This window comes from Nannospalax galili, unplaced genomic scaffold (genome assembly GCF_000622305.1).
Source record: "Nannospalax galili isolate Female #2095 unplaced genomic scaffold, S.galili_v1.0 scaffold1077, whole genome shotgun sequence".
Lineage (NCBI taxonomy): Eukaryota > Metazoa > Chordata > Mammalia > Rodentia > Spalacidae > Nannospalax > Nannospalax galili.
The window spans coordinates 925295-943340 of NW_008340429.1; the positions used below are offsets into that span (position 1 = coordinate 925295).

Here is an 18046-nt window from a genome sequence, read left to right on the forward strand (position 1 = left end):
TGTTTGCAAGATTATGCTGCACTTGTTTTTAGAAATGGTATCTCAGTTTTTCTCCAGAATGTAAGATTTTGAAAGGGGCTAATTTTTCCTAACTTTTTTGAGGTCAGTAGTTGTATAAATCTTTGTTCTGGACTAGCTTTGGAATGAAGCTAAAAAATGAAAAATTAATTCAGACTCATCAGATGTTCATTCCTTGTATGTTTGTTTATGACTCATTAACCCATTCATACATACTACACAGTAATGCATGAACACACTGAAGTCTAATCAGAAAGGGAAAGAACTGGCACACTGAGAGGGGCTGGTTCTTGCTTTAGTCAGGCTCCAAGGAACTAATCTTCTTCGATGCTGTTTTCTCTTAAAATGTTACTAGCTACTAGCAGTATGATCTTCATTAGCATAGCGATATTGGTTTTAATTTACTATCAATATTTTATACTGCCTTCCACCTAGTTTCATTGGTGTTAAGAAGGGTCTACAAAGCTGCCCCATATCTGATACCTATTAAGATCAAGTAACATAATAGTGAAATTGACTTTTCTCCTTTGAGAAACACCACCTGTAAAGAAAGTGCAATGGTCAATATTCATTCATTCATTCATTCACTCATTCTTCTTATTCTTTGGTGTCAGATTGCAAATTTCATTCAGACCATTAATATACTTAGTTAAAAGAATACATTTTCATAGCCTCTTTTGGCAATTAGAACTAATCATATAACTAGGAATATGATGTGTGTACAAATGTTGTGGGAAATCCTTAAGACTTTTTTTCGTTGAGGATAAACCCAGTCCCCCTGCATGCTAGGACAGCACTGTTATACCACCTCAACCTCACAAGAACACTTTTTTAAAAGATGTCTTGCCTGCAAAGAGAGCCCCATTTTCATCCTGTAACTGCTCTGTTTTCCCTGAAATGTATATGTTTTGATGAGTGCACAGATAGCCATATTGGATCTTAATGATAGAAATGGTAGACTGAAATAGTCAGAATAGAAGGAACTTAACAGAGACAGGGTCTTGCAGATCCAAGAGTCATCATACCATTCCTTGGGTTGCCAACTTCTGAACACTTTTTACTTGAGAAAAAGACACTATGTGTCATGTAAGTCACCATTATTTTAGCTTTTATGCTATATTCAGTGGAATCTAATTCTTGTATGCATTATGTTTATGTGTATATGCAGGTGTGGTTGCATATATGTGCTGGTGTGTGTGGAGTTCAGAAGTTGATGTCAAGTATTTTCCTTTGCTGCACTATTGGCTAGACTTGCTAGAGCACTAGCTCTGTGGATCCACCTGCTTCCATCCTCCTTCCCCCTAATGCTAGAGTTACAGATAGGTAGCTTTTATGTGAGTGTTGGAGAACTAAATCAGATTGCCGTGTTTGTGTGGCAGATAGTATCAACTGAGCCATCTCCCAAACCCCAGAATCTCCCAATCTCCAGAATCTAATTCCTTAATGGTAAAATTTTAAATTAAAATGAGACATAAATAAGATACACAGATATTTTAAGTGTACACTGTGATCTAAGTGGTTCTTTGATGTTTTTATTTCTTGATTTCTAATTTAACTAAAATTACTGAGTGCTTTACATTTATTATCTTTTAAATAATTTCCCAAACCTTTTACATATGAAAACCTGAGGCTTAGAAAAGTTAAATAACTTAAGAAACTTGCTCATGATTCTGAGTAAGAGAAGGAAATTTTGAAACGTAATCCTAGTTACCTGAATCTAATGACCCAGTCCTTAACCAACATGTTACAATGGCAGCAGTAAACTGGTAGTTTTACTTTCTTAAGGAGAGAAATCCATCTATTGTTTGTATTCCTATGCCATGAGTAAAATGGCCATGTGGAAACGTAACCTTTAGCTTCCAGTTTGTATTTGTTTCTATGCCAGTGACCACTCTGCTCTAGATAAGCCAAGTGTTTACAGATTCAATAACCGAAGTCAAATGGGTCTTACCTGACAGCTGCTCTTCATGATGAAGGAATCAGCCTGAGTGCATTCTTGTATGTCTTCACCATGTCACATGCACTATTGCAGAAATGAGTTGCCCTGAATAGTTAAATGGCACTATGGTTGCATTTCTTGAAGTTTGTATACCTTCCCTTCAATTGTCTTGTCAACCCTACCATGTATTTTATATACAATGAGCCTTTATTAAAATTAAATATGTGATATTCATTTTAGCATATCAAGTACACTTTACTTTCTAGTAGTATAACTGAAAACTAATTTTAGAAAAGTGAAAGCAATATTCTGGAGGAATTTTCATAGCTAAAGAACTTAGAGGTTCTGAAAATTCAGTAGGAAAAGACTGATGGGCTCCAATTATTTCCTGTTACAGTTAACCTTATGTCTTTGGCAAAATAATGGTAAACAATGCCTTCTTTTAAGTAATGCTGAAAATGTGTGGACCATAAATGATTTCATTTTAAAATAATGACTTCTTTAGCACTTGCAATAATACTATTCATGTAGAACTAAAAAACATTTGTTGATTCAGCTACTGGGTGAATAATAATCCATACTTGTGTCATGTTTTGGTTTTCTGTTGCTGTCAAAAAATGCCACAAACAGTTGCTTAAAGCAATAAAATGTATTATCTCATAGTTTTGTAAATCAGAAATCCAGTAAGTATCTTACTGGGCTAAAATGAGGGAACAGTAGGGACACATTGTGTTCTGGTGACTCTATAGAACCCAGTCTTATGATTTTTTCATCTTTTAGATGTTGCCCACATTACCTGGCTCATGGCTTCTTTATCCATCCTCAAAACCAGCAGCACTGTTTCTATAACCATTCTTTAATACATCTCCCTCTGATCATAGCTTATAAAGGTCCCTTGAATAAAGGTTTTTATCCAAATATGATAAATGTTCTCAGATAATGCAAGACAATTTACCATTCACAGGCTCTTTAACTTAATCGGGTTTGCAATGGATTTTCTTGCCATGTACAGCGACCTACTTACAGATTCTGTAGCATCTTTGCATGGCCATTATACTGTCTAGCACACACAGATTGACTGTTTGGAAGAATTATCTACTCTATAAATACTACCTTTTGTCAAAGGAAGGTACATAAAGATCATTGTTGAAGCCTCATTGATGTGATGAGTCCAATGAACTGCTAAAGCCACTAAAAACACTGAATTGATAAAGGTATCAATGTATATGTAGTGCTAGAGTTCAACCTCAGAGCCCCATGCACACTAAACATGTGCTCTACCACTGAATACCCTGCCCTGCCCATCATGAACTCTCACTGCAATTAAATTCAAATTATAGAAACAGAAAACCTAAACAAAATAATCCAAATATGATCTGAGTCTTCTATCTAGAATAAATAAAACACTCTTAAAACTCACTTATTAAAATATTCTATTAAAAAGTGAAAATCAGAATAGACATATTTTAAGATCTATGCCCATGTCCAATAGACACACTAAAAGATGTACAACATCCCTCATCAGGGAAATACATAACATCCATAGGAAGACACTACTTCATACTCATTAGCATAGCTACAACCAAAAGTCAGACAACAAGTGTTGGGAGGATGTGGAAATACTGAAACCCTGATAGACTTGCTGATGGAATACAAAATGCTGCAGCCATTTTTGATAACAGTCTGGTGGCTCCTCAAATGAGTAAGGATATAGTTATTATATGATGCGTAATTCCACTTGTAGAGAAATGAAAACATGTAAACACAAAAAAATGTATGTGAATACTCATAGCAGTGCTGTTCAGAAAAGCAAAAAGGTAGACACATTCCAAATTCCCAAATGAACATGAGCCTCCTTCAGCCAAAGAAAAAAAATAATGAAATATGGATGCTATTATTTCGATGAACCTTGAAAACATGCTAAGAGAAGGAAGCTAATCACAGAGGTCCACATGTTTTGCTGTTCTATTCATATACAAGTCTATATAGAGACAGAAAAGAGATGATTCCTTGGGGCCTGTTCTGGATAGCTTTAGTTTTCAATCTGACACACCTGGTTAGAGGGACCCTCAATTGAAGAATTGTCTCCATTGGATTGGCCTGTAGCCATATCTGTGGGACATTTTCTTGATTGTTGAGTGATACAAGAGGGCTCAGCCCACTGTGGGTGGCGCCATACCTGGGCATGTGGCCCAGTATTGTATAAGAAAGCAGGCTGATGGGGGTTGGGGATTTAGCTCAGTGGTAGAGTGCTTGCCTAGCTAGTGCAAGACCCTGGTCCAGTCCTCTGCTCAAAACAAACAAACAAACAAACAAAACAAACAAACAAAAAAAAAAAAACGGGCTAAGCACAGGCCAAGGGAGCAAGCCAGTAAGAAGCAGCATTCCTCCATGGTGCTCCAGGTTTCTGCCCTGAGTTCCTGCCTTGGTGTCCCTTGATAATGGACTGTGCTGTCCCCTTTCCAGTTCAAGTTGGTTTTGGTCAGTGGTTTTATCACAGCAACTGAGAGCAGACTAAAACAGAGCCTGGGTAGGAGAAATGGGGAAAGAATGAGATGATAAAGGATACTAGGTTCTTCTTTGATGTAGTGAAAATGTTTCAAAATTACTGTGACAATGGGTACACCATTTTGTGTATATAAAGAGCCACTGAACCTTATACTTTAAATGGATTGATTTTATGATATGTGAGTTATATCTCAAAGCTGTGCATTTAAAAAATAATACAGGCATTGTTTTGCCAAAATTAAAAAATAAATCCCAAAGTGTGGCAGGGCCAACCTTGAGATCTATTTATGAAATAATTTTCTGGTAATTAAAAGTTGTGAAAACTCACATTTCTCTGCCTTTGATGCTGGAAAGAAGGAAGTCATTCTTGAATAAAGCATGTTATACTACGCTCTTTAGAACTTCACTGAAATTTTTGTCATGTCTACTCACTTGTAACTTTATAGCAAATATGATGGAAAATATGTGCATGTGAAATTGTTCCCATGTTATTTTTGGAAGCATTTTATCCCTATGTGCATATCATTCTCAGGTTAAACTTAAATACATTACTTCATTTAATCAACAACACTTCAGTGGCATTAAATATTCAACACCATGAACAATAATTTTAGTTTTGTGCTGTTGTGAAAGCAACTTGAAAACACAACCCAATGTTTTCACATACACAGTTTAGTACACATATTTTGGAGAATTTTGCCTCTAGTTAATCTAGAAAATGTAAGACTCCGTGAGAACGCGTGGTGGTGCTGCAGGCTAAGAAGACAGAGCGCAGCAACTGCCTCTGCAATTCCATCTTCAGAGCCAGTCTCTGACCGGCAGGAAGCAAAGGATGTGCTTTCTTCAGCCAGAGCAAAGGCGAGTGTAGAACCTTAAATATTCTATTTCATGGTTTGGTTCTGACCTTCTGGACTGTGAGGCGGGTGCTCCCAGGATCCTGGGCATTCGTGAAGCTACTGCAAAGCAAACATTGAGGAAAGAGCGATGGAGACAGGATGGAGGGGAAATCCGAGACAAAGGCAAGTCCTGGTTTTCTTTGTTTTGCTGAGTGTGTTTGGGGCGGGCACGGAGCTGGGTCCCTATTCCATAGAAGAAGAAAGGGAGAGGGGCTCCTTTGTGGCAAACCTAGGGAAAGATCTGGGGGTGGAGTTGGTGGAGCTAGCCATTCGCAGAGCCAGGATCACATCTCAGGGAAACAAAGAGCTTTTGCAGCTCAAGGTTCAATCTGGGGACTTGCTCATAGATGAGAAACTAGATCGAGAGGCGCTCTGTGGTTCCACCGAACCTTGTGTACTGCATTTCCAAGTGTTAATGGAAAACCCTCTAGAGGTATTTCAAGCTGAACTGAGAGTAAAGGACATAAATGACAATTCTCCTGTGTTCACTGAAAGAGAAATGACTCTGAAAATACCAGAAAACAGTCCTCTAGGAAATGCATTCCCTTTGAATAATGCTCTGGACTTGGATGTAGGGGCCAATGATATCCAGAACTATAAAATCAGCTCAAACTCTCATTTCCTGGTTGTAACCCGAGATCGCAGTGATGGCAGGAAGTACCCTGAGCTGGTGCTAGAGAAAGAGCTGGATCGGGAGGAGGAGCCTGAACTAAGATTAACCCTGACAGCTTTGGATGGTGGCTCTCCTCCTCGGTCTGGGATGGCACAAGTCCTTATCGAAGTAGTGGACACCAACGATAATGCACCCGAGTTTCAGCAGCCAATGTACAAAGTGCAAATTCCCGAGAACAGCCCTGTGGGCTCCTTGGTAGTCACTGTGTCAGCTGGTGACTTAGACAGCGGAGATAATGGAAAAATATTCTACACACTCTTTCAACCTTCCCTAGATATTAGCAAAACGTTAGAAGTAAATTCTGTGACAGGAGAAATTCGGCTAAGAAAACAGGTCGATTTTGATACAATTCCCTCTTATGAAGTGGACATCAAGGCCACGGACGGGGGAGGTCTTTCAGGAAAATGCACTCTCCTCCTGCAGGTGATGGATGTGAATGATAATCCCCCAAAAGTGATGCTATCTGCTCTCACCAGCCCAGTGCCAGAAAACTCCCCAGATATGGTAGTCGCTGTTTTCAGTGTAACAGATCCAGATTCAGGGAACAACGGAAAGATGATCTGCTCCATCCAGGAAGACCTCCCCTTTCTTCTAAAACCTTCAGGAAAGAACTTTTACACTTTGGTAACAGAGAAAGCACTAGACAGAGAAGAAAGAGCCGAATACAAAATCACCATCACAGTCACCGACCTGGGCACACCCAGGCTGAAAACCCAGCACAACATAACCTTGCAGGTCTCCGACGTCAACGACAACGCCCCCGCCTTCAGCCAAGCCTCCTACACCATGTACGTCCCCGAGAACAACAGCCCCGCCCTGCACATAGGCACAGTCAGAGCCACAGACTCAGACTCAGGCGCCAACGCCCAGCTCACCTACTCGCTGCTGCCGCCCCACGACCCGCACCTGGCCCTCGCCTCGCTGGTGTCCATCAACGCCGACAACGGGCAGCTGTTCGCCCTCAGGGCGCTGGACTACGAGGCCCTGCAGGCCTTCGAGTTCCGCGTGGGCGCCGCAGACCGAGGCTCGCCCGCGCTCAGCAGCCAGGCGCTGGTGCGCGTGCTGGTGCTGGACGCCAACGACAACGCGCCCTTCGTGCTCTACCCGCTGCAGAACGCCTCTGCGCCCTGCACCGAGCTGCTGCCCAGGGCGGCCGAGCCGGGCTACCTGCTCACCAAGGTGGTGGCGGTCGACCGCGACTCGGGCCAGAACGCCTGGCTGTCGTTCCAGCTGCTCAAGGCCACCGAGCCAGGCCTGTTCGGAGTCTGGCCGCACAATGGCGAGGTGCGCACCGCCAGGCTGCTGAGCGAGCGCGACGCGCCCAGGCACAGGCTGCTGCTGCTGGTCAAGGACAATGGCGAGCCGCCGCAGTCGGCCAGCGTCACGCTGCACGTGCTGCTGGTGGATGGCTTCTCGCAGCCCTACCTGCCGCCGCCCGAAGTGGCGCGCCAGCCCGCGCAGCCCGACGCGCTCACGCTCTACCTGGTCATCGCCTTGGCCTCGGTGTCTTCGCTCTTCCTCTTCTCGCTGCTGCTCTTCGTGGCCCTCAGGCTGTGCAGGAGGACCAGGCCGGCCTCTCTGCCTGGCGGCTCTGTGCCTGAGGGCCGCTTTCTGGGACAGCTGCTGGATGTCAGTGGTGCTGGGACCCTGTCCCATAGCTACCAGTATGAGGTGTGTCTGGCGGGAGACTCTGGGGCTGGGGAGTTCAAGTTCTTGAAACCGATTTACCCTGATATTCATGCACGTGGTTCTGAGAGCAGTAGTGAAGAAAAGCCACGTTCTGAGGTACTTTTATTTAACATTGAGTAACATTTCATGCAGTTTAAAGTATTACACATATATTCGTTTAGTCGTGTAGTAATTATTATGAAATACAACTAATTGCATTTTCAAATTTCAAGGACTTCACATCTATATTTTTACAATGTTATTATCTCAATGTTTTTACATTAATGGTTGGTTTCAGTTGACTAAGTACCCACTTAATGCTTTTAAGGTTTTAATTCTTTCAAAGTACAGAATAATTTGTTGCCATTTCTCATTTTAGAACTGAGGGTTTTTTCTTTTTTTGATGTTTGTTGCTGATTTGGTTTGTTTTCTTCTTGTTGCTGAGTACCAAACTCCGGGTCTTTTGCATGCTAAGCTAGTGCTCTACTACTGAGCTATATCCCTGACACTTTTTAAAAATTGTGTTAACTTTTATTGATTTTGTTCTTTGAAAATTTCATACATATGTAATGTCCATTCTGTTTATTCTAAGCCATCTTTAATCTCTCTCTACCCCTATTAACTCCCTTCCTCCCTGCAAACCCCCCTCACCCATCCATGACATTTTTATAAGTTAAAAGCATACCAACTGATGGGTTTCAGTATGGCATTTGCATGTACGTCTTTATACTTGGTTCTCACTCATTCCTAACCCCTCTGTTCTCCTGGCTCCCTTTCCCAGCTAGTCCCCCATTCAGCCCTCCCATCATATCTATTTCATTGCCTTCTATTTCCCATCTCCCTTTAGAGCTCCTTTGGTCAAAGTTGTGACATATAGGACAGATGATGTCCTATAATGCAAATACAATGTAATAACCTGCATAAAAATCAACATAAATTTGAACACATTTAAATTTTGCATAACAATATTGGTGGACTCTTGGAAAGATGCATTTATCATTTTATACTGAAATTTTAATTGTCAACCTTAAAAGTAAAGATGAATTAAAGATTATAAAGAAAATAATTTTATCTTCAGTTCCTTTCTACACAGTTGTTCTTCATAACTCATCTACTTCCAGATGATATGTTGATTGCTTTATTTTAATGTTCAGTTTTATGTGTTACTCATTTTTTGAAAAAGGATTTAAATTTCCCGTTAACTGACACACATACAAACAGTGCACATTCCTCACTTAGTAGAACTGTCAGGGATCTTTCTGTCAGTTCTGTTTCTGTGGAGTGCTAAAGATCAAAATACAGAGCTTCCAGCATGCCAGGTAAGGGCTCTTCCACTGAGCTACAATGCCAGCCCTGAAGTTAAGCTATCATCAACGTCCACTCCACATGAGTAAGTTTCTTCTACATACACACTAGGGCAGTATGATTAATTTCTTTCTTTACCAAAGCTGATAATTGCTGTTTTCTGCCTTTTTCTTTCAATGCTTCCAAAGTAGTGGGTTACCATGAATTGTATCCTCAGTTATTGCTGCTTTTTCACATCATCTTTGTCATTAATTTTTCCTTCAAATATTCAACTATGCCAGATACCAATTATATGTATTTCCTAGGGATCTTTTATTCCTACTCTTCTTCGTTTACACTGTTTACTCTAGAAGCTGTCATGCTTTTAACATTTCCCTGCGTTGGCTATCTTTTTAAAAGTATTTTTATTTTATGTGTATGAGTGTTTTGCCTGCACGTATGTAAGTGCACCATGTGCGTTACATATAGCGGGGTTACAGATTGTAGTTAACCACCATGTGGGTGCTGGGAACTGAACTCAGGTCCTCTGTAAGAGCAATCAGTGCTCTCAACCCCTGAGCCATCTCTCCAGCCAAAGCACCAGCTACCTTTTATGAGACCTAATATATACTTTCTTAGTTTATTTTCTTATTTGGTTGAGATGCAATTTCTTTAAAATAGATGCTGTAGTGGTTTTAAAATTTTTTTTGATACTTTGCATTGTGAAGTAATCTTTTAATTTGATTGATAGTTTGACTGGGTATAAAAGTCTAATTTGAAAAGTTTTCCCTCAGATTTAAAAAGCACTGTTCCTTTTGTTAATTGAATAGACTTACTACTTAGAAGACTGATTCCATTCTAAATCCTATCTCCTTTTCTACAAAGCTTTTTTTCACCTTCATTTGGAAGCATTTGAAAATTTTGCCCTGATATTCTGAAAATACCACAGTAGCAGTTACTTCTTTATTCATCTTTTCACATGGGTGCATTCTATTAATGTTTAGAATGTCACTTTTAGTTCAACTTCCTTTTTTTATTTTACTTTAATTTCTCTCCTAGGCTTCCTAATAGTGATTAAATATTGACCAACTGGATTGATTCTGTAAGACTCTATTCTTATTTTCCTATCTTATTTTCTATTTGCCTCTTCTACTTTCTTGCACATCTTTTTAACTATTCGATCTTTATATGTAATTTTTCCTTTTCCCTGATTTATTTTTTAAAGCTATTTTTGGTTCTATGTGTTTTTTTAACAGTATTCTGCCACCGATTTAGAAACATAATATCTTATCTGTAACTAAGCTACTTATTCTCTTAGAATATATTATGGAAAAGTAACTTTGCAGTATTATTTGTATTCTATATTAATTAAAAAATAAACATCAGGGAAGTTAAAAAAACTTGGCCAAAGTTATATAGCTAGTAAGGGGCATTTGAATCCCCTAATCTTGTCCTTTTTTCTTACTGTTTGCTTTTTAAGACAGGGTCTCAACTATGTAGTTCAAACCGACCTCAAACTTACAATCATCCTGCCTCTGCCTCTTGAGTTGTTCAGACTACAGGCATATGCCCATATCTCATCCATTATTATAACAAGAATGTGTACTCCCTACAGATGCTATTAACATGAAATGGGAAAATAGATATGAACCACTGAGACTAATGGGAGACATGAGTAACTAAATAAACATTTAATTCTTTTGGGGTTTTATTTTTCTGGAGATTTTAATCAAACATTTCCAGAGATTTCTGTTTTGTGACTGTACTGTTGATGTTTTAAATTTGTGTGCATGTGTGTGTATGTGTGTGTGTAAGTTTGCTGATTATCTTGTCTGCACTTCCTGTCTATGCTGGGATTACAGATACGCACCACTGCATCTGGCTTTTTATATAGGTTCTGGGGAGCAATCTCAGATCTATCAGGCTTGCAAAGCAAGTGCTTCCCCCGCCCCCAACTGAGACATCTTCCTTGCCTGGCCTGTAGTGTTGGATTTGGCCTTTACATTTCATATAATAGGCATTCCCTCAGATATCCTGTGGTCTTTGACTGTGTTCTCATAGTTAAGGAGAATTATATATTAAAATAAAATCAACCCTTTGTGTCTGAACAAGTGCTGATGATCACAGACTTCATTCTGATGCTACCATACTAGGACAGGGCTATCATCTAGGCAAACCCATAACACCAGTATGTGTTCAACTTTATTTGGACTTTCATATTTTCCAGCTTAGAATTCTAGAATACTTACTGTGTGAGATTAGGCATCAGGAATATAACTTGTGTTCAATAATCTAAGAATGTTGCTTGGGAAGAGACCAGAATCCTCACTATTCAAATTTTAAATCCTTTGTTTAATTTCATACTATACATTTGTATTTAGCATCACCCAAGTTCAAAGAGTAGAGAAAATCTGTTAATTGCTCCAGAAAATAAAGTATCCATTCTCTAGCTGTGAGTTGCTTTCCTGTCCCTGGAGATAGTAGTGAGAATAGTGAATTTAGCCCTACTATACATAGATTTTCAACTAGTAACTTGTTTAGTTCATAATTAACTCCAGTCTTCTGTTTCCTCAAATCTGGATGCAAATAAGATTCTATGGGGCAATTACAGCTTTAGTGGTGGATGTTTAACTATTTTTTAGAACTGCAGTTTATGCGATTTAATTCTTTGTGAGTTCTATTACCAGTCTTCTGTTAGCTTAAGGCACTTTAAAAGTGGAAATATAACTTTCTATAGGCAGCTCACCTACATTCCAGATTCTACCCTTTTGGGCTGGTTGATTTTTTTTTTTCAGTCATGTATAGAGCTTACATTTTTACGAATGCAATTTGGAACTTAGGATTTTTTTCCACTGCCAAGTTTTTTAATTCTTCTTTCTTCCATTATTAGGGTACCTTTGAGACTTCTGATAGATGCTAGTTGATGAGCTCCTAGCTCCTATTCCAAACAGTGTCCTTCATTATGTAGCAAACGTGTACTTCTGTTAGGAATAAAATAACACTAAAGTTAAGAGATGAAACTAGACAGGGTTAAACAAGCAAAGGACATGTCCTCAGTCTCTGGGACTAATGCTACACCTATAATACTATACATGTATAACCATTCCTTCACTAGCAGAAACATGATATTACCTGGTATCATCAGAGTAAAAAGTTTTTGTTCTGTTTTGGAAAGAAAATCTTAGTTTTCTCCCTGGACTGTTGGTGGTGGTAGAAGATGAGGGGTGTCAGCTGTAAGTGTATACCTTAAGTGAAGCAAACATGTTTGTATTTATGTATTCACTGAATATTTTTGTCACTTTTGTAAGAAACTGGAAGCAAATTATACATTTACATATGTATCATGGTTAATCTAGTTCCATAGCCCTGAGGGAACTTCTGAATAAAGTTCCATCCATATCCATGGATGACTCTTTCCCGTCCCACCTAAGCAAGGCCAAGTAGTGATGGAATGTGTTAAATCTGGCAATCTGTTATATTCCTGCTTAAATTTTATTATAAACTCAGAAACATTACAAATCCGATGACCAAGGATCACATCTTGTGTTTTTATATGGATATGTGGAAAGATGAGAGGGATACTTAACAAGTGCTTTAAAACAAATGCTAACATCATCATGAAGTATAAGGAAAAGTTATGAAAAAGTATATTTGTTACTGCTTGACAACAAATAGTTTTTTCTGGAGGACATAGACTGTGAATGGAGTTTAGGCGGCATCCATCAAACTGTGAAATCTGTGAAGACGCATGGTGGCGCTGCAGGATAATATTACAGTGCACACAGAAAACTGGGAAGAATGAACAACCCATAAAGGTTGTTTAAAACTAGAAAACATTTCTCTTGTGGAGTCTGTGGACAGATCAAGCAGCACATTTTACAGAACTGCATAGTAGAGCTGATGCGGTTCTGTGGGAAGCCTGCTGGAGAGGAGTGATGGAGAACCAAGGCGAAGGCGATCTGCAGACAAGGCAAGTCCTGCTTCTCTTTGTTTTGCTGGGAATTTCTCCAGCCCACTCGGAGCCTGGGAGCTTTTCCATTATGGAGGAAACGCTGAGTGGGGCCATGGTAGGCAATCTGGCAAAGAAACTGGGTCTGGAGGTAGGTGAGCTGTCTTCACGGGAGGCTCAAATCGTCTCTAATAATAACAAACAGCCTTTGCAACTGAATATACATACTGGGGATTTGCTCTTAAGTGAACCGCTAGACCGGGAAGAGCTCTGTGGCTCCACTGAGCCCTGTGTGCTGCATTTCCAGGTGTTAATGAAAAACCCCTTGCAGTTTTTGCAAATTGAGCTTCATATTATGGATACAAATGACCACTCACCTATCTTCTGGGAAAAAGAAATGGTCCTAGAAATTCCAGAGAACAGTCTTGTTGGCGCTGTGTTCTTACTAGAAAGTGCAGTGGATTTAGATGTAGGAATCAATGCTGTAAAAAGCTACACAATAAGCCAGAACTCTCATTTCCACATTAAAATGAGAGTTAATCCAGATGGCAAGCAGTACCCAGAGTTAGTTATGGACAAGGCACTGGATTATGAGGAGCAGCCTGAGCTCAGTTTTATCCTCACTGCTTTGGATGGTGGCTCCCCACCCAGGTCTGGGACTGCCTTGGTTCGTGTGGTGGTTGTAGATACTAATGATAACTCCCCTGAATTTGAGCTTATGTTCTATGAAGTGAAGATTCCTGAGAACAGCATCCTGGGTTCGCTGATTATCACTTTATCTGCATGTGATTTAGACTCTGGAATCAATGGTGAAATATCCTACAGCTTTTCCCACGCATCTGAAGACATTCAAAAAACATTTGACATCAATAAAATATCTGGAGAAATCAGTTTAAAAGGACATTTGGACTTTGAAACAATTGAATCTTACTCAATAATTATTAAAGCCACCGATGGGGGAGGACTTTTTGGGAAATCTACTGTAAGAATTCAGGTGATGGATATAAATGACAATTCTCCTGAAATTATTGTGTCATCAATTATCAATCCAATCCCAGAAAACTCCCTTGAGACTGTAGTTATGATTTTTAGTATCCGAGACAGAGACTCTGGGGACAATGGCAGGATGATCTGTTCTGTTCTGGAAGACCTCCCATTTATGCTAAAATCCTCAGTTCAGAATTATTACACCTTAGAAACACAGCACCCACTGGACAGAGAGAGCACATCTAAGTACAATATCACCATCACAGTCACCGACCTGGGCACACCCAGGCTGAAAACCCAACACAACATCACTGTGGAGGTCTCCGACGTCAACGACAACGCCCCCGCCTTCAGCCAAGCCTCCTACACCATGTACATCCCCGAGAACAACAGCCCCGCCCTGCACATAGGCACAGTCAGAGCCACAGACTCAGACTCAGGCGCCAACGCCCAGCTCACCTACTCGCTGCTGCCGCCCCACGACCCGCACCTGGCCCTCGCCTCGCTGGTGTCCATCAACGCCGACAACGGGCAGCTGTTCGCCCTCAGGGCGCTGGACTACGAGGCCCTGCAGGCCTTCGAGTTCCGCGTGGGCGCCGCAGACCGAGGCTCGCCCGCGCTCAGCAGCCAGGCGCTGGTGCGCGTGCTGGTGCTGGACGCCAACGACAACGCGCCCTTCGTGCTCTACCCGCTGCAGAACGCCTCTGCGCCCTGCACCGAGCTGCTGCCCAGGGCGGCCGAGCCGGGCTACCTGCTCACCAAGGTGGTGGCGGTCGACCGCGACTCGGGCCAGAACGCCTGGCTGTCGTTCCAGCTGCTCAAGGCCACCGAGCCAGGCCTGTTCGGAGTCTGGCCGCACAATGGCGAGGTGCGCACCGCCAGGCTGCTGAGCGAGCGCGACGCGCCCAGGCACAGGCTGCTGCTGCTGGTCAAGGACAATGGCGAGCCGCCGCAGTCGGCCAGCGTCACGCTGCACGTGCTGCTGGTGGATGGCTTCTCGCAGCCCTACCTGCCGCCGCCCGAAGTGGCGCGCCAGCCCGCGCAGCCCGACGCGCTCACGCTCTACCTGGTCATCGCCTTGGCCTCGGTGTCTTCGCTCTTCCTCTTCTCGCTGCTGCTCTTCGTGGCCCTCAGGCTGTGCAGGAGGACCAGGCCGGCCTCTCTGCCTGGCGGCTCTGTGCCTGAGGGCCGCTTTCCTGGACATCTGCTGGACGTCAGGGGGGCGGGGACCCTGTCCCACAGCTACCAATATGAGGTGTGTCTGGCTGGAGACTCTGGGGCTGGGGAGTTCAAATTCCTGAAGCCAGTTTTCCCCAATCCCCAACCACAGTGTCCTGAGAAAGAAATAGAGGAAACCGGCACTTTCCACAATAGTTTGGGGTTATTTAGTGACCATAATTGATATTTCATTTCGCATGTATTTCTTTTTGTGGCTGTTCCAAGCCAATGTCTATTTCCCTGAAGTTGTATGCTCTTCTAGTCATACTAGTGCTTACATTTTATGACAACCTTCCCACCTTTTGTTCAGTGCTTAACTTTAGTTGTAGTTGTAGCAGGATGGCTCTTATTCTCATAATTTACCTCTTTAAATAATACAAAGTGGGGCTGGAGAGATGGCTCAGTGGTTAAGAGCACTGGCTGCTCTTGCATAAAACTTGGATTCATTTCCCAGAACCCACATGGCTGCCAATGAGTGCCTGTAACTCCAGTTCCAAGGGATCCAATACCCTTTTCTGGCTTCTGTGGACTGTAATCATGTAGGCAAAACACACAATGTGGTCAGGCCATGTCTTCCTTTCACACTCTCTGTGGTTTTTCTTGTGGCTGATTATTACGGATGCTGTTCCCAAACATGTTAATTTTCGAATCTACTCTATTTTTAGTTAATATATTTAAATGTTTATTAATATTGGGAATATGATATGTTGTAAAATAGATACTGTGATTCAACCATTAAATGTAAAATCCTGTTGCAAAGGAGCCCAAAGAGGGTCTTGGATGGGTCAGTGGTAAACCCGAGTAGATCACAGCACAGAAAAATCAATTGCCGGGCAGATGACAAGTTTCTTAACACTTCCTTATTCATCTTCAAAGGTGACTTTTTTGTTTTGTTTCAGGAGGGGTAGGGACAGAGTCTCCCTGTAGCCCCAGCTGGCCTGGAACTCACTATGTAGACCAGGATGGCCTTGAACTCACAGAGATCCGCCTGCCTCTGCCTCCCAAGTGCTGGGATTAAAGGCATCGTGTACCACCAAAAGCATGTTAATACTGTGGCTGCTTACATAATCTTAGAATATGAAGCTGTAGTTCCTCAAATGCCTTGTACACAGGCACCCAAGTAATAATTTGAGCAGGACAAAACAATATGTGTGCTAATATGTACAATTTTTTGCATGTGTTCTTCCAGAAACTAATCAAATATACTGAGTACTAGTTCCTAAGTAAAATTATGTTGTGTATATTATGCAACATTCAAGCATAATAGAAAGAAATGGTTTATTCCTAATGCTCAGTCTTTTTATATGCAGCTTGAAATTTCCTCTTAGTTCATTGTTTCAACTTCTAGGTATGGTCACAAGCCACTAAACTGATCTCATAGTTTACTACTGGGTAACATTCAAAAGTTTCATAACCAGCCATATATGTGTAGCAGTGAGAAGTTTCAAAGATCAGAGTTTAGCTCCTAGTCTTAACAAAGAAATTCAAACCTTTGTTGGGACGTTTTACTTTGTGTTGATAGGGACCCACCTATAATGGTTCTTGTCTTGGGGAATGGAAAGGAAGTTTCCTTTGAATGCCCTAAAAAGTCTGAAGTCTCTATGTTGTAGACAGAACATGTAGATGACAAAATGAGTAGTCATAGAAAAGAGAAGTAATCATAGAGAGAAAAGGGGTGTAACAGAGAGAAAGTAAGCATAGGAAAATGGGGTAAGTGATGATTGCTTCCAGGCCGCAGGCCAGAGTTAATACCAGAAGCTTTCTCTTGAAGATATTTTAATTTTAACACTGTAGAGGAGCTAAATAATGCCAGGAAGTAAAATCTCCCCCTACCTCCAACATGTCCAAGTCAACTCAATGTTTACACATTTTGAAAGCTAGTATTTCATTAAAAGTCCATTTAATTGTGGAGATCTTTGGGATCTCCACTTGGTATCTGCATAAAGGAAAAATGAGAAGCTAAGCCAACTGTGTTGTAGTCAAGCTAGTTAAATTCTAATTTCCTACTTAAGTAGAACTTGGAGCACGTTCTTTAGGAGCACATTCTTTAAATTAAAGCTCCTTTATATAGAGAACAAAATTCATATGGTAACAAATCAAAGTCAAGTATTAAGATTACCCCATCTTCCTGAACTTAGTTGGGGAAGACCACTTAGAGCATTATAACATGCCAAACAAGATACACAGACCGCAGAAGGTATACACTGCAAATGGCCATCACACACACACACACACACACACACACACACACTAGAATGCTGTAATCAAAAACACTGACAAGACAATAACAAATGTTGATGAGGAGAAATTGGAATCCTGGTGGTAGGAATGAAAAATGGTATAGTATTTTGGAAAGTATTTTGGTAGTAGCTCTTCAAAATGTTAAATATATGAGTATACTATGACTCAGAAATATACAGAAGAAATTAAGCAAAACAACTTTACACATAATACTAAAAAAAGTGAAACAATCCAAATGTTCATCAACTGATAAATAGATAAATAAAACGTGACATTTCCATATAATGAAACTATTATTAATGATCAATAAAATGAATGAAATACATGAAATACAATCTATAACATGGAAAATCTCAAAAACGTTATACTAAATTAAAGGAGCCAGTTATTTTTAAAACTATTCTGTGATTCAATTTAAGGAAAATAGTCAAAATAATGAAATCTACAAAGACAGAAAGCATTTTATTCACTGTCTAAGGTTGAGGAAAGTGCGAGGGTGAAGAGTAATTGCAAATGAGTGCAGTCGGTATGAGGATAATGAAATTTAAAAACTTAGAAACAATGGTAATAGTTTCACAACTCTGAAAACATACTAATAACCACTGAACTGTGTACACTTTAAAGTGGATGAATATATACTATGATGCTTCTATTATATTTAAACA

General features: G+C 40.8%; 3 protein-coding genes across 3 annotated transcripts in view; all 3 read left to right on the plus strand.

Annotated features, from left to right (window-relative positions):
* Positions 1-18046, plus strand: part of LOC103736064 (protocadherin beta-5-like) — a 101557-nt gene that overhangs the window by 45395 nt on the left and 38116 nt on the right. The window lies entirely within an intron of this gene.
* LOC108490005 (protocadherin beta-16-like) lies at positions 5273-8768 on the plus strand. Its single transcript, XM_017798782.2, has one exon. It carries the CDS (start codon positions 5450-5452, stop codon positions 7841-7843), a length of 2394 nt encoding a protein of 797 aa, XP_017654271.1. The 5' UTR covers positions 5273-5449; the 3' UTR covers positions 7844-8768.
* LOC108490977 (protocadherin beta-12-like) lies at positions 12791-17325 on the plus strand. Its single transcript, XM_017798781.2, has one exon. The coding sequence runs from the start codon at positions 12922-12924 to the stop codon at positions 15322-15324; it is 2403 nt and encodes an 800-aa protein (XP_017654270.1). The 5' UTR covers positions 12791-12921; the 3' UTR covers positions 15325-17325.